The 25,583-nt window shown below is 45.7% G+C and overlaps 1 protein-coding gene across 1 annotated transcript in view; it reads right to left on the bottom strand.

Annotated features, from left to right (window-relative positions):
* Dis3l (DIS3 like exosome 3'-5' exoribonuclease) overlaps nt 1-25,170 on the bottom strand; it is a 33,813-nt gene extending 8,643 nt beyond the window's left edge. Inside the window, exons 1-10 of the mRNA XM_041679513.1 lie at nt 24,887-25,170; nt 23,140-23,293; nt 17,068-17,196; nt 15,433-15,568; nt 13,029-13,205; nt 11,986-12,064; nt 9,031-9,210; nt 5,394-5,563; nt 3,994-4,155; nt 110-357 (exon numbers count right to left, since the gene is read on the bottom strand). Coding sequence (XP_041535447.1) covers nt 110-357; nt 3,994-4,155; nt 5,394-5,563; nt 9,031-9,210; nt 11,986-12,064; nt 13,029-13,205; nt 15,433-15,568; nt 17,068-17,196; nt 23,140-23,293; nt 24,887-25,025 — 1,574 coding nt within the window. The 5' untranslated portion in view covers nt 25,026-25,170. The remainder of the gene's footprint in view (nt 1-109; nt 358-3,993; nt 4,156-5,393; nt 5,564-9,030; nt 9,211-11,985; nt 12,065-13,028; nt 13,206-15,432; nt 15,569-17,067; nt 17,197-23,139; nt 23,294-24,886) is intronic.
* Between the last annotated feature and the right edge of the window lie 413 nt (nt 25,171-25,583).

Raw genomic sequence — 25,583 nt, 5'->3', positions numbered from 1 at the left:
AAGTGCAGAAGAGATTTTCACTACTGTCCGTCCAAACAGGAGGTCTTGGCCATCTGAAACTCGCACAGAGACAAACACACAGCACACTGCTGGCTTCCAACAGGGTTACCTCGTTCTAGCTTCGACATCAATATAAGAGTTGGGGGTCACAAAGTGTGTGACGTCGGCGATGTGGACCCCGAGCTCCAGGTTGCCATTGGCTAAGGTTCTGACTGAGAGTGTGTCATCCACATCTTCACAACCCTTGGGGTCGATACTGAACACAAGGTGGGTGTTCCTCAGGTCCTTCCGCTCTCTTTCTTCTTTGGGGCTCACCTTCCAAGGGTTTTCTGGTGTGTTCACTGGCATCTCACACATCTGCACCAGAGACCAAGCATTCAGAAATCCATGCATTATGAGGTTCTCTAAAAACCCACTCTCTTGGAGGGCTCAGTGGTTAAGAGCACTGGCTGCTCCTCCAGAGGACCCAGGTTCAATACTCAGCATCCACGTGACAGCTCACAACTGTCTGTAACCCCAATCCCTGGGGTTCCAATGTCCTCTTCTGACTTCTTTGGGCACCAGACATTCATGAAGATTCTGTCTACCTTGTTTCTTGAGATAGAGTCATTATTCACTAACCTGGAATGTTCCCATTATGCCAGACTGGCTGGTCATCAAACCCTAAGGGTCTCTTACAAGCATAAGTCACCAGGCCCAGTTTTTATGTGGGTCTGGGTTGGAACTCAGATCCTCATGACTGCATAGGAAGCACTTTACTGACTGGGCATCTTCCCCGCCTTATTTGCCTTCTTTTGATTCTTCTGTTCATTAGGTGCCTCCCAAGTGTCAGGCACTGGAGCCTCGCGGCCTGCTGGGAGCTGTCCCTGGGCCTTCACGAGAGCGAATAGGCGACAGGATGTGACAATGCATCCTGCTTCCACAGCAGCCTGGGTCTGCACAGAGCTGAGCTCTTAAGTCAAACCCTGAAGAGACAAAAATCTCCATGCCCCCCTCCCTGAAATAAAAACTTATTCCTTAAAAATAATTTAAACAAGACTAATCTGGGGCATTTTCCCTCTATGATCACCTGTTTAAGTCATCAATTTGAAGCTAAGTAGGCTACAGGAGAGAGAATTCTAGTCTGGTGAAATCTAATTCAAACTTAATTTTATTCCAACATTTCACTAAGAGGTGCCAAGCAAGTCAACAAATAATTTCCAGAAATTAATGTTAAACATAAAAATTTAATCATAGTCTAAATTTAATAATGTAAAATAGTTAAAACATTTTCTTATTGTAGCCCCTGTTATGTCAGAAGCTATAATGAAAACAAGCGCACCCATCCACTGTGGATGGTAATTTACACCGGGGCAATGTTTTTCTGGAAAACTATCTGCCAATATATAATAAACCTATTTAAATTTTTTATGCCCTTTGACTTGGTAATTTAACTTTTAGGATTATATTCCATGGGGATAATCAAAAAAGAGTAAAAAAGGCAACACTGATTTAAAAAAATGTTTCAAGTAACATTTTCCCCTAATACTGAAAAATTAAACACTACCAATGTCCAACAATTGAGGAATGTTTAAGCAAAGTAAGGTAAATTAATTTTGGTAATTTGTCTTAACTACTAAAAATAAGTAGGCTATGTCAATATATAGAAACAATTTTAAGTGAAGAAGGCAGAATAGAATATAAGTGTGCACAATGGATATGGCCACAAGAGAATAAGGGAGATTTCTGAGACTGTGAAAGACCAGAAAGTGATGAAATCACTGACATTTTATATTCGTTGGACTTTTGTTTTCTGTAAAGGTTTCAAAAAACATTTCATAATGAGCCTGATTTTTTGATGCATCCATCTCTGGTAGGTCCAGTGTAAAGAAAAACGGCTAACCTAAGAAACTCACACTGGCCCTAAACCAGAGCTGGTGAAAGAAATTCACCCTGGCCCTGAAACCTGAGCTAGTGAAAGAAACACTTTAGCCCTGAACCCAGAACCTAAGAAACACACCCTGACCCTGAAACTAGAGCCAAAGAAATACTGACTTTAGCTGTAGAGCCAGAGCCAGTGAAAGAAACACTCCCAGGCCCTAAAACTAGAGCCAAAAGGCTAAAAAGGACCAGCAAAAGAAACACAATTTGGCCCTGAAACCAGAGCCGACTCTGCCCGACTCTGCCCCTGACCAACTGACCAATGAAACCAACCAACTCCTGAGCAGAAAATCTCCCTGGGAAAACCGGCACTAAGAAGCCCTATATAAGCCCCTCTGCATGTTCAGTGGCTAGCTGTCCTAGCCCATTCTGGCAGAAGCAACCACTCTTCTGGACTCTTCTTTCCCAAATAAATCTCTTTCTTAAAAGAATTTTGGGTGAAGATCTTTTGCTGGCACAGAGCAGAACCTTTGCTGAGATGTTCCCTTAAGGGAAATGAACAGAAAAACAAAACAAAAAACTGTTTCTTCTAAATAGTTACATTTGCTGGGAAACTCCCTTGGGAATGGAGCAGAAAAAGTGTTGCCAGAGCTTTTCCCCTTTAGCAGAGTGAAGCAGAAGACGTAACATCTCGGGCGGGAGCTGAGTAGAGCAGAAGAGGAAACAAACAGGTAGCTCTGCTAGGACGCTCCCCCAGGGGAACCGAGCAGAGGTCAGCTGTGATGACTCTAAGAGCAGGATTGCTACATCCTGCAGGGAGACCATCTCACACTGCACCCCAGCTTTAGGTAAAGCCTGACTTCCCGACCAGTCAGGATACCTTTTCCTTCAGAGCTGTAACACTCGCAGGCAGAGCTCAGCTGGGTCTGTAAAGAAGATACATAGAGTGGGTGTGGTGGCGCATGCCTTTAAACCCAGCACTCTGTAGGCAGAGGCGGGTGGATCTCTGGGAATTCCAGTCCAGCTATGGCTACATAGCATGACTTTGTCTAAAATAAATAAAAATATAATAAGGAGGCAGAAGAAGAGGAGAGGGGAAAGAGGATGAGAAGGGAGAAGAGGAGGGGGGGGTGATGGTGGTATAAGGTTCGGAATAGACACTGACTACAAGACCCTGACATATCATTTTAAGCACAGCTGAAAAATATAAAATTCTGAGAGCAGTGGGGCTGTAGGAAATTTAGTCTACACTTGGAGCTGACTTTAGTTTGGCCCAGGTCCAGAACTGGGATGGGTGAGATTTTGTTCCTAATTATCTGTAGCTTTAGACAGTTGGTTGTCACATAGTATAAAGTTGTTTTTCAGGGATGGGGAGATGACTTAGTGAGTGAAGGCTTACCACACAAACACGAGACCCCAATTTTGGATCCCTAGCTCCGGGTGTGCATCAAGTACACCTGTAATCATCCCTATGCTGAGGAGGTGGAGCCAGGAAGCTCTCTGGAGCTTCATGGCTCCCAGCCTCACTGATTTAGTGAGTTCCATATTCAGTGAGAGATTCTGTCTCAAACAATGAGTTGGAAGGGCTGGAAAGATAGTTCAGCAGTTAGAGCATTTGCTGCTTTTCCAGAGGACCCAAGTTTGATTCCCAGCACCCGTGTCAGCTTACAACAGTCAGTTGCAAGGGATCCAATATCCTGTTTGGGCTACACATATGGATACACACAGACACATGCATACATAAATAAAAATAAAATAAGGAATAAGGGGAGCATGGGCTGGAGAGATGGCTCAGAGGTTAAGAGCACTGGCTGCTCTTCCAGAGGTCCTGAGTTCAATTCCCAGCAACCACATGGTGGCTCACAGCCAGCCATCTGTAATATCTGGCGCCCTCTTCTGGCCTGCAGGCATACATACAGACAGAATATTGTATACATAATAAATACCTTTAAAAAAAAATAAGGGGAGCATGATTAATGAAGATGCTAGACGTTGACCTTTGGCCTTCGTATTGCACACACAATTAAATTTACACACACAAACACAAAAGGTTTTTCTTTCTTCATGATAAAACAGCAACAAAGGCTGAAAGAAATGTATGTCTCTGAACCAAAGATCTAAGAGAAATCTGACCTGAGCTTCCGAGAAGGGAACAACAGAAATACTGTTTTCTACCAGGATGGTTGCAATCTCCCCTTCCAGATCGCCGATTCTTCCTAAAACACGCACAAAGTGTCCATTTGGATACACTGATGTTGTCTCCCAGGAGTCAATTCTCACAACCACCCTGAAGTCCTATACAAAGGGAAAAAAGATACAATGTGAACCAAAGCTAGAGTTAAGTGGGTCAATGTGAAGCAACAAAACTAACCAGATAAACAGAGTACCAAAAGCAGGCTAATTTGGGAACAGTGGCTTGCAGTAGCTTATTTTTGCTTTCTGTTTTTTCTTGCCACTCTTCCGAATGGCCAGATGGTATACAAATGCTTGGCCAATGCTTTGAAGGGAGGCATTACCTCTCTCCTTCAGACAACTGGGACATTTCAGTTAACTAATACATTTAGTTAACACTTGAAACACAAGGGGTACAACCCAATAATGTAAGGTTCTAATTAAGTTTTGAGACAATAGTCTTGGGAACTGGGGAGATGGCTCAGTGGTTACTAGCACTTCTACCAGAGGACCTGGGTTTGGTTCCCAGCACTCACATCAGGCAGCTCACAATCCACACCCACTTTCTGGCTTGTGTGGGCACACCCACATACATGTAAATAAAAATAAAATAAATCTTAAAAAAAATAAATAAAACAACAGTCTCAATTTCTAGTGTGGGAATTACTTTCTAATTTCTTTTTAGTCTTAAGATGCTCCTTGGCAGGAAAGATGGTACCAGTGTAAGCTGTACCTCTCCACTGCCCAGACTCCAGACACCCTAGAATGCAAAGTGCCATCGTCGTACCTGGGCTGAGAGTCTGCAGAAAGCTTCCAGAGGCAAAGGCACAACCTCCAGGAAAGGGCTGGGGACATTCTACTTTAGTCTCATTTACAAACTGCCAAACACCAGGCAATGAAGTCAGGAATTGCCTCTGCTCTCTGCCCCAAGTAAAAGTTAGTATCTGCCCGCTCTCTGGCACTCCAGTCCTGTATGGATAATCGATCTCTGAAGTCGTACTATATCATCCCTGCGGGACACTCGGATCATATTTCTGGATCTTTCCCTGGAAGGAAGCTTGTTAGTGTTGGCAGACTGCATGTATCGAAAGTTTTGGGGTTGGACAGCAGGATAATGTATGTTCACTCAGCATGTCCTACACAGCTCTTTCTAGGACAACTTCTCTCTGGCCTTCATTTATTAACCATGGACTACTTAACGGATGGTTCTTATATATTTAGAATGTTTAAAAACAGTATCTTAGAGTGCCAGATACCATCAATAATTTATTTCCTCTTATTCAAAGGAGTTAACAACGCTTCCCAGTGCTGCTCAAAAGCCAGCGAAGACAGAGGCAGAAGAGAAGGGCAGATGCAGCTACCTGGAGGGCCTCGGCCTGCTGGGTGCTGATGCGGATTTTGGGGATTCTGTAATCCCAGGGCGTGACTAGGATCTTCTGAGCATTTTTGCCCTGAGACTGGACCTCTTCTTTGGATGGAAATGTCACCACATAATCTCGCCAGTTCTTTTGAAGGATGCCCACCACTCGACCTTCAGGGAGACAAAACAGCGAAGCACCGACTGGTTGGTTACCTCCTCTCTGGGCTGTGAGCGCAGCAGCAAGGAAGTGAATGAGAAATGTGCTGCTCCTGTTCTCAAGCTCATTCACGCAGCCCAGATGAGTTTGGAGACCTGCCTTCTTAGCACTTTGAATGTGAATTTTTTTCACCCCTGAGATAGGGTTTCTCTGTGTAACAGGCCTAGCTGTCCTGGAACTAGATCAAGCTGGCTTTGAATTCACAGAGATCCACCTGCCTCTGCCTCCCGAGTGCTTGAATTAAAGGTGTGCACCACCACTGCCCAGTTAAACATACATTTTTAAAAAAGAAAAACAGCTCTTAAAAAATTGTCAGCTGGGTGTAGTAGTTCACACCTTTAATGCCAGCACTAGGGAGGCAGAGGCAGGAGGATCTCTGTGAGTCCTAGCACAGCCTGGTCTATAAAGAGAGTTCCGGGACAGCCAGGACTGTTACACAGAGAAACCCCCATCTCAAACAAAACAACAAAAACCATTGTCGGCACTTCCTTTTTCTGCAGAGCCCAATGTGACTTTCAGAATTTGTCCCATCTTCTCTTCTGCCATTACCTTCTCAATTTCAGGATTTGGTACCTTAGGCAAAGCCAATAGTTTTCATTACTGTTTTTTCTCCATGTAAATCTGGCTGTCTTGAAACTCATTCTGTAAAACAGACTGGCCTCGAACTCCATCAGAACTCTGCTTCTCAAACAGTAGCTAAAGGTATGTGCCAAGCCGGGCGGTGGTGGCGCACGCCTTTAATCCCAGCACTCGGGAGGCAGAGGCAGGCGGATCTCTATGAGTTCGAGACCAGCCTGGTCTACAAGAGCTAGTTCCAGGACAGGCTCCAAAACCACAGAGAAACCCTGTCTCGAAAAACCAAAAAAAAAAAAAAAACCAAATAAAGGTATGTGCCACCTTGCCCAGCTCTGTTCAAGGTTTTGTCTTTTTTTGAGACATCTTCCTTGTCTTTTGTTTGTGTTTTGAGACAGGGTCTCTCTATGTAGCCCTGGCTGTCCTGGAACTCTCTATGTAGCCCTGACTGGCCTCAAACTTAGGTCTGCCTGTCTCTGCCTCCCAGCGCTGGGGTTAAAGATGTGCACCACCATGACTGGAAACACTTGTCTTTAACCCTTGCCCCTGCTTTGTGCTTCCACGATTGCCTGTGTTCTCTCAACATCTGCACTCACTTGGTCTAGTGGACACAGCAAAGGATACACATCCTAAGTCTATTACACAGCACTTAAGCCAGGGAAACATAACCACAGTAGCTACAAGTACACTTTTTCCGTGTGTGTGTGTGTGTGTGTGTGTGTATGTGTGTGTGTTCAGATGCCATTCTTTGGGAACTAATGACCTGGACTTTTGAGACGAAGTCTCTCATTGGCCAAGCTGACTGGCCAGGAAGTCCCAGAAGTCCTCTTGTCTCCACCTCCCCAGTGCTGTGATTATTTTACAAACATGAGTTTCAGGAACAGACTTAGGTCCTCCTCATTGCACGCACCTTGCTAACTGAGCCAAAGCGCTGCCAGGAGGACTGAGGGGGTGAGGTGATGATCTTGCCACAGGGCACCTGAGTGAGGCCTGACCCTACAGAGGTGTGGGGCAAGCCTGGGAAGTCTCTGGATTCAGGCCATGTGTCACAGTTAGAGCCAACAGGATCTGTGGATGTGTGAAAAAAAAAAAGTCTAGGACAATTCCAGTCTTTTGGGTGGTCCAACTCTCAGAATGAGCTTTCAGCTGAGTGGATGAGGACCGCTGCAGGGGAAGCAGGCTTGGGACAGAAGTCAGGAGGCTTAGGAGGCATCTTTAGGCTGAGATGCCCATTGGACATTCAGGAGAAGATGCCATATAGGCAACCAGAGGTAAAGAAAGTGGCTGGAGACACAAGGTCAAAGACTGAACACTCTAGAGAGTGCATGGAACAGGAAGCCCCCAGCAGAGCACTGCACACCCAGAAAGCAGGAAGAGAAGGACAGCAGAGAAGCTGAGACAGGTGGCCAGAAGGGCAGAGGGTGAGGGAGCTTGGGCTCCCTGAATTTCAGAGAGCAGCACACACATGAGCTGTTCACGTGCTATGACAATGAGTGCAAGGAAGTGACCTGTATTTGGGCAGGAGGGCCCTGGGGAATCAGACACGAGCAGATTTAGAGGAGAGGGAGAGGAGAGCCAGATTGCAAGCCCGCGAGACACTGAAAAAAGCAAGACGAGTGAGCATGGAGGAAAACAAAAAACATCATACCAACTGAGGCAGTAGCTGGAAACCACACAATGCCCAGAGGGGCTTTTTGTTTCTGTGGGTACTGTACAAGTTAAAATAAACCTGCAGAGGGGCCATATACAGTGCTGTATAGTTATAATCCTCGTGCTATTATATGGGGGAGACAGGGGCATCAAGGTTGTCAAAGAGTCTGAGGCCAGCCTGGGCTATGCCAGACCCTGTGCACACCTTTAATCCTAGAACTCGGGAGGCAGAGGCTGGGGAATCTCTGAGTTCAAGGCCAGCATGATCTACAGAGTGAGTTCTAGGACAGGCAGGGCCACACAGAGAAACCCTATCTTGAAAAACTAAACAACAAACAAACAAAAAAGCGAAACTAGTAAATAAACCTGTGGAGGAATTGAGGGTGGCTCAGTGGGGGAACACATGTTCAGCATGTCTCAGGTCCTAGGTTCAGTCCCCAGCATTAAAAACAACAACCACAGCGAAACAGATTGCAGAGAGGGGACGCTGATAATGTAGAGATCATGTCTTATTTTCTCGCATGCTTCATGTTCTTACAAGTCACTAAAAGTAGTTTGTAAGTTGTTCTCACCACACATACACAAGGAGGATGTGGTGGCTACAGACATGGCTCAGTGAATAAAATCACTGCCACACAAGTATGACGGCCTGAGTTCGAATCCCCAGAACTCAAGTAAAGCCAGGTAGTCTTCTTCAACAGGCAGTAGCAGAACCAATATCAGAAGCTGTTCTCTGACTTCTACATGCATGCCCTAGCATGCACACTAGCACTCAAGAGCATGAACACACATGCACATCATATACATAAAAAGACAATGTTTAGGGGCTGGAGAGAATGCTCAGTGGTTAACAGTACTAGATGCTCTTCCATAGGATCTGGGTTTAATTCCCAGTACCCACATGGTGGCTCACAAACATCTATTATTCCAGTTCCAGGGCATCCAAATACCCTATTCTAGCCTCAGTGGGCACCAAACAATCACAGACATACATGCATAGGCAAAACACTCCTACACATAAAAATATATAAAAGATTAGTTTTAAAACCATGGTATATGAGGTAATATGTATGCTAATTAGCTGGATTTAGCCACTCAACAATGTATACCTATATCAAAACATCACAGTATACTAATGAACACATACAAGTTTCAAACAAACAAAATCAGGCAGGATTATACTTCCGGGTGGGCTCACCTGTGGGCATGGGCTCACTTGGGGACTCGCCCGAGGCTTTGTCTTCACTGTCGTTCTCACTCAGGGCAGCAGTTCTTCCTTTCCACTCATTTTTGGGGAGCAGCTCCACCACCACCACATCTCCATGGATGGAGCGGTTCCGAGCCTTTGTGCCATGGATGAGGATGTCGCTGAGCAGATCTGTGCAGCACAGAGAAGTTGTGAGCCAACAGCTGCCACACCAGGAGACATTTTAGATGGACCACATCTCAAGCCTGAGCAGACGCTGCTGGGGCTGAAGAGGCGGCTCAGTGGGGGAAGTGCTCACCATACAAGCATGAGGGTCTGAGTTTGGATCTCCAGTGACCATGTAAAAAGCCAGGTGTAGTGGTGCATGTCTGCAACCCTTGCATTTAGTGGGCTGGAGACAGGAGAATTTGGGAGCTCACTGGCCAGTCTGTCTAGCCAAAGGAGCAAACTTCACTTTCAGTGAGATCCCCTGTCTCAAAAAATCAGGTGGAGGAGGCTAGGAAGATGGTCCAGCCTGCCTTATAAGTATAATAATCTGAATTCTGAACACCAGTACTCACATAAAGCCAGAGGTACACATACACACCCATACATACACATACACACATACATGCACACAAACAAAAGTAGGAAATGACACAGGAAGATACTTAACATCAACCTCTGGCCTCCATAAGTGCACAAAATGGTAAGTGCACCTGTATACCCAGGCATACACCTCTCTGCAGTGGAATAATCCTTCTGTACACTGTGAATATGCATTACTCCCATTGGTTAATAAAAAGCTAACAGGCTGGTAGCTGGGCAGGAAGTTAGGTGAGAAAGCCAAACTGAGAATGATAGGAAGGAGGGTGGAGTCAAGGGGACATCAATCAGCCACAGAGGGAACAGTACAAGCTGGAGGACAGGTAAAGCCATGAGTCAAATGGCAGGATGTAGATTAATAAAAGTGGGTTGATTTAAGTTGTAAGTGCTAGTTAGTAATAAGCCTGAGCTACTGGGCAAGCATTTGTAATTAATGTAAGTTTCTGTGTGTTTATTTAGGACTGGGCAGTTGGGACAGGAAACTTTGCCTATACGTCTCTCTCTTGTAAGCTTGGTTTTCAACATGACTGCTTCTGAAATCAACCATAACATAAGCAGTGGGATACTCCCATGAGGGATTTTCTTGATCAGATTATTTGAAGCAGGAAGACCCATCCTAAATGTGGTTGGTGCCTTCTGGTGGTAGCCCAGTTAAAAGGACATAAATTTGCTTTTGCCTGCTACCTCCACCCTTGATGGCAAGTCCAACTGTCTTGCTGCAGTATCTTTCACTGGGGTTAGAACTAACTTATTCAGGTTTCCAATGCAGACAGATGACTATTGGCTCTCCAGGAATCCTCCAGGCCTTCAGTGCCAGATCAGGACTGCTGAGATGACCAGCTCATGAAAGGAGCAGCTACTGGATTCTCAGGCTCTCCAGTGTGAATCAGATATTGTTGGATTACCTGGACTATGTGTGTAAGCCAATCTAACAAATCCTTCATATATATATACACACATATATATGTATATATATACATATATATATATATATATAATCTCTATTCAGTTAGTTCTATTACTTTAAGTGCACGCGCGCGCGCACACACACACACACACACACACACACTCCAAAACAAATTTCTTCCTTCTAAAGGGAATGTCAAACAGCTTCTTTCTTTCTGTGTAGACCAGGTTGGCCACAGACTTGTGACCCTTCTGTCTCAATCTACTGAGCTCTGGGGTTATAGGTGGCACCATGTTTGGCTTAAACTTCTTGTATTCCGCAGGTTGGGGGTAAACTAAGACTACTCCCATGGCACACTGGATGATGTGCTTATGCAAGGTCCCCTTCATCATTTTCTTTGAAAAGTTTTTAAATTTGTTGACAGTCTCACTCAGGTACATAATGTATAACGATCACTCTTCACCCTTCTTCTGCTATTTTGTTTTGAATCTTTCTCTATCCCATCACCTTTCAAAGTAGGTATTACTCTCCTGCATGTAACTGAGCTTACACTGGATTTATGCTCAATTCTTTCAGGGTACTGTGTAGACAAAAGAGTGGTCAGTGTGCATATAAAGCGCACACATGGGATGCAAACCTGAAGAGGAGCTGATGAACAAAGGCCCTGGGAGCCACTGTTACTCAGCCTCTTTCTACTCAACCACCCATTTGCACCATCAAGGTTTCTTCTTCCTTTCATGCTTTGTTTCCCCCAATCTGCCTGAAACATGACCACAAGAGAGCACACAGAGGCAGTGCAGAGGAATTCTTACAACACAGCCTGGGCTGCAGGCTGAGCCGCACAGGTTAGCAGTGGGACCTCAGAGAGGCTGCTTCCTTCCCCTGTATGGCAGCTTAAGCATACTGCAACAAACCAGAAGTCAGGGCTGTGGCTGCCTAGGAGGAATAATTTAAAACCCACAGCACAGCAAGATCGCAGCTATAGCGGGTGACAGCTGTGTGAATACACAGGGTCTGGAGCGTCTGCGGTGATGGCCGTGCAGTGTCACCTGCATCCGGGGATAGGCACAGTACTACAGGATCTTAAGCTATCTTGATCTTTTTATTTTTTTGAGACAGGGTCTTTCTCCATAGTGCTGGCTGCCCTGGAACTCTTTCTGCAGATCAGGCTCTCCTTAAACTCTCAGAGACCCTGTCTCTGCCTCCCAGGTGCTGGAATTAAAGGCACATGATAGACAAATAACACAAGCAAAGTCCTATGTTCAATTCCTAGCACTAACTGCCCCCCCCCCCCAAATTGTGGACAAAATTTGGACAAAAACCTAAGGGGGAAACCCCTAAAATCCACAAATGCCAATACATATAAGGCTGCACGACACGTCAACTTGCTTTCTTTACCATATAATGTCAGAATTAAAAAAGCAGCATGGAAATGTGTGTGGTTGGTACCGAACCTGAGTCCTTACTGCTGGCTCCTTGTAGGCGAACAAAAGCTTCTATCTGAGCTCTGTGCTTGTTGACGTTCAGAATTCCCTAGAATTGTAAGCAAAAATCAGTGTGAACATAGTTCTTTCTTGACCCAGTTTTCAAAAAGTTATGAAAATATTTTCATATTCTTAGCAGACTGTGGTCCCTGTCTTCCCACTAGAGTGCCTTTTCTTGAGAGAATACGCTGCTAGCTTGAACTACTCTGCAGCTGCACCAAGGGCAGGACACGCTCCTTACACTACGGCAGGGACTTCAGCACGGCACACTCAACCTTTGGCCCCAAACAGACTTCTGAGTAGCCTGCTAAAAATGCAGAATCTGTGCCAGGCAGTGGTGGGGCATGCCTTTGATCCTAGCACTTGGGAGGCAGAGACAGGTGGATCTCTGTGAGTTCAAGGCCAGCCAGGTCTACAAAAAGAGTTCCAGGAGAGACAGGGCTATTACACAGAGAAACCCTGTCTGGAGCAAAAAAGAAAGAAAGAAAGAAAGAAAGAAAGAAAGAAAGAAAAGGAAGAAAGACAAAATCCTTAGCAGAGTAGTTCTAAATCTTGACTATGGGGGACACACAAGACCACACACAGCCGCATGAAGAAACAGGAAATGAATGTGGGTAAAGTGACCAAGGCTGAGGAGCTACTTACTGTATCCAGGTCCTTTCCCAAACCCTTCCCCAAGCTCCGATAGCACCTGAGACCTCCTTCGAGGGGCAGAAGAGTGGCAAAGGAGGAAGACAAACTCACAGATGTGATGTTGCTGCTGCCACGTCCACACCCGCATTCAAAACTGCATTTCTTTCCCAGTGACAGAAGGCTACCCCGCACTGTGTGACACTTGAGCAGCTTAGAACTAGACAGTTAAGGACTATGGAAAAATGAACCGGGTAGCTCTGCTTATTCAAGCTCATCTTGTGACAGGCATTGAACTCAGAGCCCTGGTGTGAAAGGCAAGCTAAGAAGAGAAAAAAAAAATGCTGGTTGTACTGACACCTGCCCTTCACTGCCACCCTCACCTGGATGTAGCGTCCGGATTTGATGCCTGCCTCCAGCACTTCCAGGGGAAGGTGTTCCGGGTACTCCTTCCCATGGGTTTCCTGACTTTCGCTCTCCCTTTCCCGGCGAGACTGCAGGATGGAGTCGCAGAGCTCATGGGCAGCCTTTAAATCCGGCCAGAAGTTGTCCAAGTAATTCTGTATTTGGTAAAGGCACAGAGAAACATGGCCAGATGCTGAGTCTTCATTCCAGCACTACTACAGGACCAAGTGGGCTAAGCAGGTAAGAACATCTGCCTGAAGACCTGACTTCAAATCCCAGCTCCCACATGAAAACTCCCACTGAGGGCATGAGGACTCTGAGACAGGAGGATTGCTGAGGCTTGCTGGCCAAGGCCTAGCTTCAGGGTCAGTAGAGAAATTATCCCCAGGGAATAAGGTAGGAGCAATAAAGCTAGACATTTAGTGTCCTCCTCTGGTCTCCATGTGTGCACCTGACATACACTGAACACACAACACACACACACACACACACACACCAATTTGTTTCTCTATGTCTCTCACTTCTGAACATGATGGTCTATAAAGAACAGATAGGAAAATCTATTATGTATTCTTATCTTCTTACATGTGATTTCAACTTAATTTAAGGCCAAGATACATTCTCTTTTCTCCAATTATAAAGGAAAGAAAACATCCTTATGTGGAAGCCAGCACTCCTCCTATTAATTTCAATCCTGTTTGGACAGCTTCCTTTCTTCCCTTCTTCCTCTTAAAAGTTCTGTTCACACCAGCGTCAGCGCGGCAACCCTGTGCCCGTGTGCCACTCACACGCCAGCGTCAGCACGGCAACCCTATGCTCGTGTGCCACCTAATACTCCATTTTGTCACGAAAAATTGATCACTTTGTTTCTTCGCATCCAATGTCAAGTCCCTCTCGCCTGAAGCTGACCCTCTTCTCTCTTTCTCTGCTATCACTCACCTCTACAGGCCCTTGCTCACAGTTTGCTCAAGAACTGCTCTACAAAATAAGACTGTCCTGTACTACTGGACTACAAAGAAAAGTAATTCTCAAAAAAGTAGAAAAATGTAATTTTAGTCAACTGTCCTCTGCAGGAACAAGACATGATGTATTACCACAGAAAAAGCAAGTGACACTGCCATTAATATCTAGCGCCCCTGGAATTCTCTGGCACTCCAGAACACATTTTTATAGCACAGTCAAGAAAATTCTATTGGCAAATCTTTAGCAATACATGCACATGGGAACCCTTATGGAATCTACAATTTAAAATTGGAACTGGACGTTCTCTAAGCTGACAGGGATAATGGAGGCTGCATCTTGGTTTTTGCATCGGAAAATGCAATCAGCCAGTAGATTTGATAGGCCAACTGGATAGACAGGAGAGACCTGCCATCTATGGAGAGATTAACCGCCAGCCCAATCTCCTAGAAGGTGCTTAAGAGATAGGAAGAAGGTGTTGCTATGACAGCCCGAAGCAACTGGCACTGATAAAACGAGGTGATTGTGACCCGAGAGCCCTCACATAAGTAATGCCACATCTCAGCTCCGAGTGCCCCTACTCTTCTTCATGCATAATTCCAGTGGGGAAAAGTGAGGGGTTGCTGACATACAAGACTGGCTTTAAGGGTCTAGGGATGTGGCTCAGCTGGTAGAATTTGCAAAAGTCAAGGCTACGTGGTTACCAATAAAGCTATGAGTCATCTCTCTCTCTCTTTCTTTTTAAAGATTTATTTATTTTATGGGCATGAGTGTTTTGCTTATCTGTATGCATATGCACCACATGCATGCCTAGTGCTTGAGGAAGTCAGAAGAGGTCAAACAGTTGTTAGTTGCCATGTAGGTGCTGGGAACTGAGCCTAGATCCTCTGTGAAAGCAGCAAATGCTCCAAACCCCTGAGCCATCTCTCCAGCTCCCAATATAAACCATATTAAAGTCTTCCTTCTATTTCCCTTTCCTTTTTTTTATGAGACAGGCTCTCACTCTGCAGCCCAGGCTGGACTCAGACTTTCGGTGAGCTCCTGCCTCAGAATTGGCAACTTACCCCAGTACTGGAATTACTGTGAAGTCTATTTTCTCTTATCTGTGTTGCCCAAAGATCTAGACTGCGGCCTTACAGGCACTGTTAAGAACTGAATGAGTAGCTAGGCCGCGGTGGTGCACACCTTTAACCTCAGCACTCAGGAGGGAGAGGCAGGTGGATTTCTTGAATTAGAGGCCAGCCTGGTCTACAGAGTGAGTTCTAGGATAGTTGGGGTTATACAATCAAACCTTGTCTCAAAAAACAACAACAACAAAAACAAAACCCAAAACAACAAGAACAAAAACAAAAACCAAACCAAATAAGCAAACAAAAAACCCCAAATAACTGAATGTGTGTGTGCATGCGCCACTGGAAATACCTTGAAAGAAATTACAAACACGCCTTCTGTTTCACTTCCATACTGCTGAATGGCCTCTTCATCTTCTGTCACCATAACGATGGGCATCCTGTCCTCGCAGTGGTGATAGTACCAAACAGCTGAGTTGTATATGCTCCTGGGACAGCAAAGGGTGGTGAACATCCGAAGCATAAACACAGCTGCTGTTCAGAATGTCACACTTGGTTCCTATCTGCCACCCTGTGTCTATATAGCTAATCATCCATCCGTCCACCCATCCACCCATCCATCCACCCGTCCACCCATCCATCTATCCATCCATCCATCCATCCATCCATCCATCCATCCATCCAATAATTCTTTTGTTCTTTCTTCACACAACAAATACTTCCTGGGTATCTAGATAACTGGGGGCGGGCCCGGCCCTCTGTGGGAGACAAAGGAATCAGAAAGCACCTCCCATCTCTTCTTCCTAGATGTTCAGCCCCCTAGCAACTATTTTCAGTTCCTGCTTTTGTTTAGAAAGCCCAGACTGTCACTTTGTAACACTTTCTAATTGGAGGCTGAGCGATGGGGCACATGCGAAATGACCAGCAACTCTATGAAAGATGAGCAACAGTCTCCAGCTAAGAGAAAAACCAGCTGCAAGCAGCTAAAGCTGGTAAGCTAGTAAGACCTGAAAGAAAACCACATGATATACCTGGAATCTTCCCCCAAGAGCTGAAGCCTGGGCCTGGAGAACTAGGTTCAGGACTGTAGTGTGTTCCCAGGGAAGTGCCCAGTCATGGACGGTCCTTTTCTGCAGGTGTGTGCAATCCTCTCTGAGGGCTGTGGGCAGGTACACTCCACCCCAAGGAACCTTGGAGTTAGTACCTAGGGGGCAATTACCTAAGGTGCCTGGGCTCTTACATGTGGGCCACTTTGCGAGGTACTCTACAGGGTCTCTCCAAGGTCCCAGCAGGACTGACTTAGCCTCCTTTTCCCACATCAGCTTCACAGCCCCCATCTTCCCACCATCACTTGCTCCTGCTGTGGGGAACCACTATTTGCAAACACCCCACACCCAAGTGCTTGCTTCACTCTGAAGTTCTGGGCAGACCTAAACTAAGTCACTGCATTTTCTGGGACAATTTCCATTTAGTGAGACTGGCCCACGACGTTAAATTGAGCAAGTCATCTTTTTATCTTAAGACATCAAAGTTAAGCCTTCTACACCACTAGTAGGACACTCCAGCCCTTGAGTCTAGGCAATTTCAGGCTGGGTACCTTGGTCTCCTCAATCCCAATTTTTTTTTTTTTTTTTTTTTTTTTTTTTTTGGTTTTTCGAGACAGGGTTTCTCTGTAGCTTTGGAGCCTGTCCTGGAACTAGCACTTGTAGACCAGGCTGGTCTCGAACTCGCAGAGATCCGCCTGCCTCTGCCTCCCAAGTGCTGGGATTAAAGGCGTGCGCCACCACCGCCCGGCTCTCAATCCCAATTTTAACAACTTAACCGTTACGTATTCAAATGACCCATCTGAAACACCAACACCCCAGCACTAGCCACAGTCCTAGAACAGCTGCTGCAGTGCTCTGGCGTAGTACAGAGCAGGCCCGAAGAGCCACAGACGAGGAAATAGAATGGGTTCCAACGAAGGGTGTTGTGACCTGATGCGCACCTGGTCTGCCACTTCTCCATGGCCTCCCCCTTTTCCCGGGGCAGGTAACAGTGCTGCTGGAACTCGTTAGCAAAGAGAACGCAGTCATGGCGAGCATCCTTCAGGAGGTTCCGCAGTTTGTTATACTGTCTGAAACACAGGGAACAGAATAAATCTAACACAGCAGGTACTCATCTCCTGCCAACTCCTGCCAAGGATCAAAATGGATGAGGCATTTCGGAGTGAGAGATGGATTGTTTAAAGCCCAAGAAATGTCCCAGCACTCAGGAGACTGAGGTAGAAGGATCATGAGTTCGAGGGTGGTTTGGGAGACATAGTGAGAACCTGTCTTAAAAGACAAAATAAGGGCTGGGAAGATGGCTCAGTAGGTAAAAGTGCTTGCCACACAAGTATGAGGACCTCAGTTCAAATTTCCCAGAACCCAGATAAAGTTGGGTGAGAGCATCTGTCGTACTCATACAGGGAGACTGGGGAGAGGAAACAGAAAGAGCTCCAGAAACCAGTCTGCTGTGTGCAGTGGAACGAGAGATTCTGTCTGAAACAGAGTGAAAGACAAAGACAGGTTGTCCTCTGAGCTCTTGTACACATCACACACACACACACACACACACACACACACACACACACCAACAAAAAGGAAGGAGGTACACTAAACCAACCCTGAGAAGCATTTATTCGTATTGGCTCCTGTTTTTCAGTGTTAGCGGTTTTCAGTTTTGCCTGTTAATTGCTTGCACTTGGGGAAGGCCTCATTAATTAGTTTGCAGATTAATTAGACCCCTTCTCCTGCTTTCCCTCAGCAATGCTTGGCTATTTTACTATGTAGTTACACTATCTGCCCTTTTACGGCCACAGCACACAAGTAAAGTTTGGCACCTTTTTTGCTTCCTACTTGTTGGCAAACTTTTTTTTTGTTTTTGTTTATTTGAGACAGGGTTTCTCTGTGTGTCCCTGGCTGTCCCGGAACTCACTCTGTAGACCAGGTTGGCTTTGAACTCACAGAGATTCGCTTGCTCCTGCCTTCTGAGTGCTGAGATTAATAATTTTATTAATTTTTTTTTCGAGACAAGGTTTCTCTGTAGCTTTGGAGCCTGTCCTAGCTCTTGTAGACCAGGCTGGCCTTGAACTCACGGAGATCCGCCTGCCTCTGCCTCTCGAGTGCTGGGATTAAAGGCGTGCGCCACCGCCGCCCTGCTGCCAATTTTATTAATTTTTTAAGCACGTATTTTTAAACATTAATACATTTCCCTTTAGCTTGCAGACTTGCAGACCTAGAAAAGGTCATATAAAGTAAACCAGTGAACTGTATCTATACAACCTCCTCTTCAGTTTTTCAAAGACAAGGTTTCTCTGTAGCTTTGGAGTCTGTCCCAGAACTAGCTCTTGTAGAGCAGGTTGGCCTTGAACTCCCAGAGATCTGCAAGCCTCTGGGATTAAAGGCGTGTGCCACCACTGCTCTTTAGAACCCATTCTTGTGGATTGCAAGACGTGCACTTTGCAGGGGAGTTTTGATGTGGCCACACCTTAAATTTTGTTATGATAATTGTCAAAAGGAATTTTTTTCAAAATTCTATGTGTTTAACTATGTAAAAAAGAAACTGCTTGGGGCTAGACTCCAGATGTTTGAACCAGCCCACTAACTAAAGTCATGCTGAACTGAATTTCCTTCTTGCCTCCAGAAGTTTATTTCTCTGTGAGCAGTAGAGCTTCCAGGCATCCCAGGGAGGAGGGCTTCCAGTCATTTGGAAAGAGAACCTTAAAAAGACTGTGGGACTCTGCTCTCTGCTTCCTGGTCATGAGGGAGCAGCTCTGCTCGGCCACATTCTCCTACCCTGATGCGTTTTACAGGTTCAGTGCAACAGGGCTGATAGAGCAGACTGGAACCTCTCACATCAGGTATGGAGACGAACCTTTCCTCTCCATGAGTTAATGTTCTCGGGTATAGTTGTCACAGTAACTGAAAAGCAGCTAACACCACTCAGTCTGCAATGTTGCAAAGTCAGTGCCTGCCTCTGCCCATTTCCGCCCATGTCCTCACTACACGTTGGGATGGTTTGAATGTGCTCTCTAGTGGGCCCATGCACTGTAAGTTCATCCCCCTGTGAGATACTCACAGGGTGGAAAGTCAATCAGATTCCTGTGCACAGAGATGATTTTGGGAGGTAGTTAGGATTCAAATGTCCTCAGCCAGAATCCCAGGATTGAATTGCTCGTGGCTTTATACAAAGGAGAAAGTAACCTATATCAAGTGTTTTGTTATAGTAATGCAAACAGGCAAATATACCAGTCATCTGAATTACAGCTACAGCCTCCAGCCTTCTTTCCTTCAGGACTCTTCAACTGAGTCCAGTAATCTTTTCAAACAGGAACCTGATGCCATGCCATCCTGAATAAAACCCTCCCTTGACATCCCACATCCTACGAGGCCTCCATCTGACCCAGCGCCCTTTCAGTTCCTCGAGTGTGCCACATCTCCTCCTAATGGAGGCTTGGTTTTTTTTTTTTTTTTTTTTTGGTTTTTTGTTTTTTGATTTTTCGAGACAAGGTTTCTATGTGGTTTTGGAGCCTGTCCTGGAACTAGCTCTTGTAGACCAGGCTGGTCTCGAACTCACAGAGATCCGCCTGCCTCTGCCTCCCGAGTGCTGGGATTAAAGACGTGCGCCACCACCGCCCGGCTCAGAAATCTCCTTTTCCTGGAAAGCTCCCCTTGCCAGGTCTCCTCCTCTTCATCCCTAAGAGCTCAGGACAGGCAGCTCCCTCGGGAAAGCCCTTCCTTGCTCCCTGATTGGCTGGGGTCTGTCACAGCTTGTCCTGGTACTTCGGAACATCTGCCCAGCTGTGGCTCTACATCTGTTTGTGAGGTGACCTGGGCTTGTCTGTCCTCTCTCAGGACTGGATCTACCTCTGTTTACTGCTGTATTCTAGTCCTAGCAGTCTCTGGGTAAACATCTGGATGAACACATGCACATCTGAATGCATGAATGTGTGGAGAGCCTCACAGTCATCAAGTGCCCCTTAATTAAATAAGCATTTGAGGATTGCTAGGTGACAGATGTGTGATTATCCTGCACAATCAAGGACTTGACATTATTCAACTGTTCTCCACAGTCTATTTATGAGAACAGGAATTCTCTACATTGGTATTCCTGAGATCAAAATATAAAACCACATCACCGCACAACAGGATTACAGGTTATGTCTCTCTGTTGTTAGATGCAACCCTGGCAATTTCATTCCAGCAAAGTGATACCATCTATCACATTACCTCAGAGCCAGCCCCCACCCCTGCACTCATGGTCCATACCTAAGGGCACTTCATTTGCAGACAGAAAATACCTAGAAATAAAAGATTTGACTGTACGGGGAATGGATGCGTTCCCTGTCTTTGTTCCTCACACAATGCAGTATAACAATAGTTTGCACAGCACTTGGGCTGTGTTTTATGTCTTAGTAACAGAGATGACTTAGAGCCTACAGAAGGATGAGTGGAGGCTACATGCAAACACCATGCTATTTAAAACAATGTTTACTACAATTACCTTTTCGGAGGAGGATGTGCATGTCACAGAGCATGTGTGCAGGTCAGAGGGCAATTTGAAGGAGCTGGCTCTCTCCTTCCACCATGTGGATACTATGGATTAAACTAAGGTCATCAGGCTTGGTGACAAGACCCTTTACATGTTGAGCCACCTTGCTGGCTTGATGCACTGTATTATTTATTTATCTTTAAAATTAGATTTATTCATTTTCTTTGTGAATGTATGTATGTATGTATGTATATTACGAGAATGCTCGGTGCCCACAGAGGTCAGAAGAGGGACGGCATTGGATCTTCTGGAACTGGAGTTTTAGAAAGTTGTGAATCACCCTGAGGTTAAAGGGATCAGACCTGGGTCCTCTTCAAGAGCAACAAATGGTCTTAACCACTGAGCCATCTCTCTAGCTCTCCAATGCCATTTTATATCTGGAACTTAAAGAGCTGCAGATTTCTGGGGTCCTAGAATTAATTCCTTTTATAAACCAAGGGACTACTGTAATACACTTACAGTTTTATAATATTGTGCTGTTTATTAAATTGAAAGGTCTAATTTGGTTTAAGGTTTATTAAGTGCTTAAACATGAAGACTACAAATAGATTTATAGCTAAATACCAATACAATCACACATGCTTGTTTGCTATGACAGAGTCTCATATAGTCTACACTGGCTTCAAGCTTCCTATATAATGTAGACTGACCTAGAACTCCTGACCTTCTGCCTCTTCTTTACAGTGGCTGGATTACAGGCGGCTGCCACCACTCCTGGCTATTGGGTACCCAGGAAAACATTTTCTGCTAAAAACAGGACTGATATTGTAACATTTGAGTGTATGGTAGTTTGAATGTAGTTGGCCCCATGATTTCATAGGGAGTGGCACTATAAAGAAATGTGGCTTTGTTGGAGGAAGTGTGTCACTGTGGAGGCGGGCTTTGAGGTTTCCTATGCTCAGGATATCATCGCCCAGTGTCTCAGTCGACTTCTTGTTGCCTGCAAGATGTAGGATTCTCAGCCATGTCTGCCTTCATGCCACCATGCTCCCCACCATGATGACAACGGACGGAGCCTTTGAAACTGAAAACGAGCTACCCCAATTAAATGTTCTCATTTATAAGAGCTGCTGTGGTCATGGCGTCTCTTTACAGCAACAGAAACCCTAACTAAGAAACGGGAAACCTTTTGACCCAGCACTTGGTTGATCTGTTAAAGCCACCAATCGTGCAGGCTGACCAAGTGCTTATCTAATGAGAAACAAGGGTAGAGCAGGGCCTGCTTCCCAGCTCCTCACCTTTTGCTCTCTCATACAGAATACTAACACAGTGAAGCACAGCAAAGCCAATAGCAGCAGCCCTTCATCAACTTAACCATGGAGACTCTCAGCAGAAAGGACATTTCAATTCCAACTCTTTGCTTTGGGTTGTCTCAGGAATTGGTTTTCCAAACAATCCTAATATTAAAAACAGTTTAGAAAACAGAAGTTGAAGAGGCTTGCAGTGTGTGAGCGATCTGAATGATAACAGCAAATTGATTTTAGTAGAAGAAATTGAAATATGACACCTGCAGCAGTGTTTAAACCTGGATGTGTGCAAACATTTATATCTCTGTGACTGAATAAAATCAACTCCAAGCTCATTTTAAAATACTCAATTTGAAAAAAAAAAAACTCAGCACATTCCAGTTAACGTATATTTTCCTGAACTGAACATAAGGACAATTTATCATTTTCATATACAAATAAAGAAAACTTTATCTTTTACTACCAAAGTCTGAAGAAACCAAGGCATCTTAAAAACAGAATAAATCCAGTTTCTGCCTGTTAAATAGCTTGGGGTGTTGAGAGTTTGGGTATATAATTCTAACATGCTATTCTCCTAGTCTTAAGTTCAGATCATCAAAGTTTCCGAAAGTTAAATCAAGCAAAACTGTATTCTAGGGGATTTCTCCAAAAAGGGGCAACTTTTCTTTTACTTAGGCACAAGGCATGTATTTTAAACTTGGTTCAATTACAAACGTTTTGTTTAGTAAATACAATTACTATGGCTGATAGTTACAGGACTAATCTAAAAATAAGAATGAGCTATTTTTTAATTTTATTGAATAAATCACTGTAAGTACAGTTTGCATCCATAATAAAGGAAGATAGGATTTAAAAGTACTCTTTTCCCAAGAAAACGACGCTCCTGAAACAATCTATCAATAAGATTAAATAATATACATTATTAGCAAAAATAAAAAGAAACAATTATGCTACCTATAAAAATGTAAATCAGAAGCCAATTTACCACAGAGCCTTAAATACCCGCATCCTGGGACACTGCAGTTTATTGATTTACCGTCAGATCTTTTGGTCAGGTGTTGAAGCACACATATAAAATGTTGCTGCCTTCCTCACCAGCAAAGAGAATACCAAATTAGTTTCAAAAACCCTTTCTGACAAAGTAATGAATTCCTCCTCCTCCTCTCCAACAAGAGACCCTTTGTAAAGGGGGTGGGAGAACCTTCGCAATAAATAAATAAATAATGTAAAACAGATACCTCCGGCCTCTCTGGTGCTGCACAGCTTGACAAGCCGTTTGCATGAAAATAATTCCCTTCAACTCGGGAAACTCGAGGACCTCAAGGTAATCCTGGACAACTTTCCAGTCTGGAATCACATAATGAGTGACTTCTGCAGACAAGAGCTTCCCATCTGAAACATAATTCAGAGAGGAAGCGATTAGGTAACATTTTCAAAGCCGGTTTATGACTATTTCAATGTCACAGTGCCCGGTGTGCAAAATAACTCCTCATCTTAATTTCACCTTGAAGTTTTTAAAAGACAAGACAAATTTACTCTGGTAGCGGCTCCGAGTTCAGAGTAGATTCACTGCCACCTTCTCTCCTTTCTTTAAGCTGTGATTAAATACAAGCCCGGCATGGTTTATGCTGTTGCCATTCTGCGGGAGAAGATGACTGATATTTTAAAAACAAGTACATCTTTGGCAGAAGCTAAATTTCTATTAACTCGTCACTGGCATGCACAAACATTCTAATGGATATTTACATATCCATTATATACCTACATCTACATACACACAGAGATATAAATGCACACGTGTGCATATGTGCATTAACTACTTCTATGTACCTAAAAATTCCCAAGTTATTCTGTTTGAAGCTTATGAACATGGCTACAAGGCTCTAAGGCAGTGAGTGGTTCTCAACCCGAGAGTCGCGACTCCAGGGTCAGTCGGCCCTTTCACAGGGGTCGCACATCAGATGTTTATATTAACATTCATAACAGTAGCAAAATAAGTTATGAAGTAGCAATAAAATAATTTTGTGGTGGTGGGGGTGCCTACAACATGAGGAACTGTATTAAAAGGTTGCAGCATTAGGAAGGTTGAGAACCACTGCTCCTAAGGGTTGAAGAGAATGTACTAGAAAGAGTGCAGTATGGGCAGAGGTAGGGCTGCCACTCAACTGACAGCTGTTTCGTCAAGCTGTGACCCCAATCATATATTCTGAAAAGACCCTCATGTTCATCTCCCACTAGGGGTAACAAACAGCAGGCTGAAAAGGGCGAAGTCTGGCCCACAGCAGTCGCCAGCCCAAGTCTCCTACAATGACCGGGCTGTCACGCTGGAGTGCCTGCATCCTGGCAGGAGCAGAACAGGCAATGCCAAACGCCCAGCAGTGCGCTAAGGAGCCAGAAACGAGCAGCTTCTTGCGGGCGGGCCTCCCCACGGCACAGCCACCGAGCTACCGGCGCAAAGAGGGAGGTGCTACGCCTTCAGGTCCCTCGGAAACCCCGAAGCACCCGGAGCCTCTGGGCCGAGGGAACACCAGGCTCTCTCGTCGCCCCCATTTGACCGGGCCACGGCAGTAGACGAGTCCCGCGAGGGGCGCCCCTGAAGCTGCAGGACGGCAGAGAATGCTCCGGGCCGCCTTCCGGGCTGCCCTGGTTCCGCCAAGCCCAGGCTGTTTTTGCTCGTTCTGGCTCCGCCCTTGACGCCAGGCCAAAGCCGACCCCGCTCTTCAGGGCCCGGCTCTCCTCCCTCCTTAGGTCCCTGCTCCCTTCACTAGTGCCCGGTCGCCATCACGATGCCAGGCCCGGGCTCCCTTTGCGCCTGGAGCGTCGGCCTCCTCTTTCCTTCGGCCTCGGCTTCCCACTCGGGCCCCAGCTCCCTCGCTTCGTCAGGCCCGGCCTCCCTTTCTCCTCAGGCCCCGGCCTCCCTCCCTCCCTCCTCCGATTCCGTCCTCCCTCCCTCCCTCCTCGGGCCCCGGCCTCCCCGGCCCTGACCGTTGCGGCAGGCGGCTGGCTGCGGGCAGAGCGGGCTGTTGCAGGGCACGCTAGGCCGCAGGTAGTGCTCGCGAACGATCCTCAGCGTCCGGCCCTGGAAAGTCCTCAGCAGCAGTACCTTCTCCCGCTTCTGCAGCATGTTGGCGTTGTCGCCCGACACAGCCGCCGGGAAGCGGCGGGCAGCGGGCGGCAGCGGGAGGAGAGGCCGAGGCTTGGGGTCCGCCCCTCGGCCCGGTAGGGCCTGCAGCGGCAAGAGCGTTTCCGAACCAGGAATGACCTAGCTGGGGCCGAGGGGCCGCGTAGCCCAGCCCAGCCTACACCTAGATTCCTCTTTAAGACTTATTTGAAAAAAAAAAAAATTAGTTGCCTCTGAACCGGGAAGAGAGTAGATAAATTGTTCACCCCAAGGACCAACGGGCCTGATGGTAGGAAATGACAGCTAGTCTACAAATCGTGAGAAGATTTTACTTTGTTTCTACTCACAGGCCGCTGTGGGAAGGGCTGCCATATTAAAAGGGGTGATAACTAGAGTTTTCTCATCCTTGCTTTTGCAGTATCTAAAAGAACCGAAAGTCTCAGCAAATAAGCTGGTAACCCTGCTGGCCAAATATGTTTTCCCCTTCAAAAGGTGCTTATTTTAAATTTTAATACTTGTAAACATTCAAACACTACAGATAAAATGAAAACCAGCCGGACG

The sequence above is a fragment of the Microtus oregoni genome, unplaced genomic scaffold, assembly GCF_018167655.1.
Source record: "Microtus oregoni isolate MIOR12 unplaced genomic scaffold, Mior012 000032F_ref0000030, whole genome shotgun sequence".
In the NCBI taxonomy this organism is placed as follows: domain Eukaryota; kingdom Metazoa; phylum Chordata; class Mammalia; order Rodentia; family Cricetidae; genus Microtus; species Microtus oregoni.
This window is presented reverse-complemented; position numbering and strand designations above follow the sequence as displayed.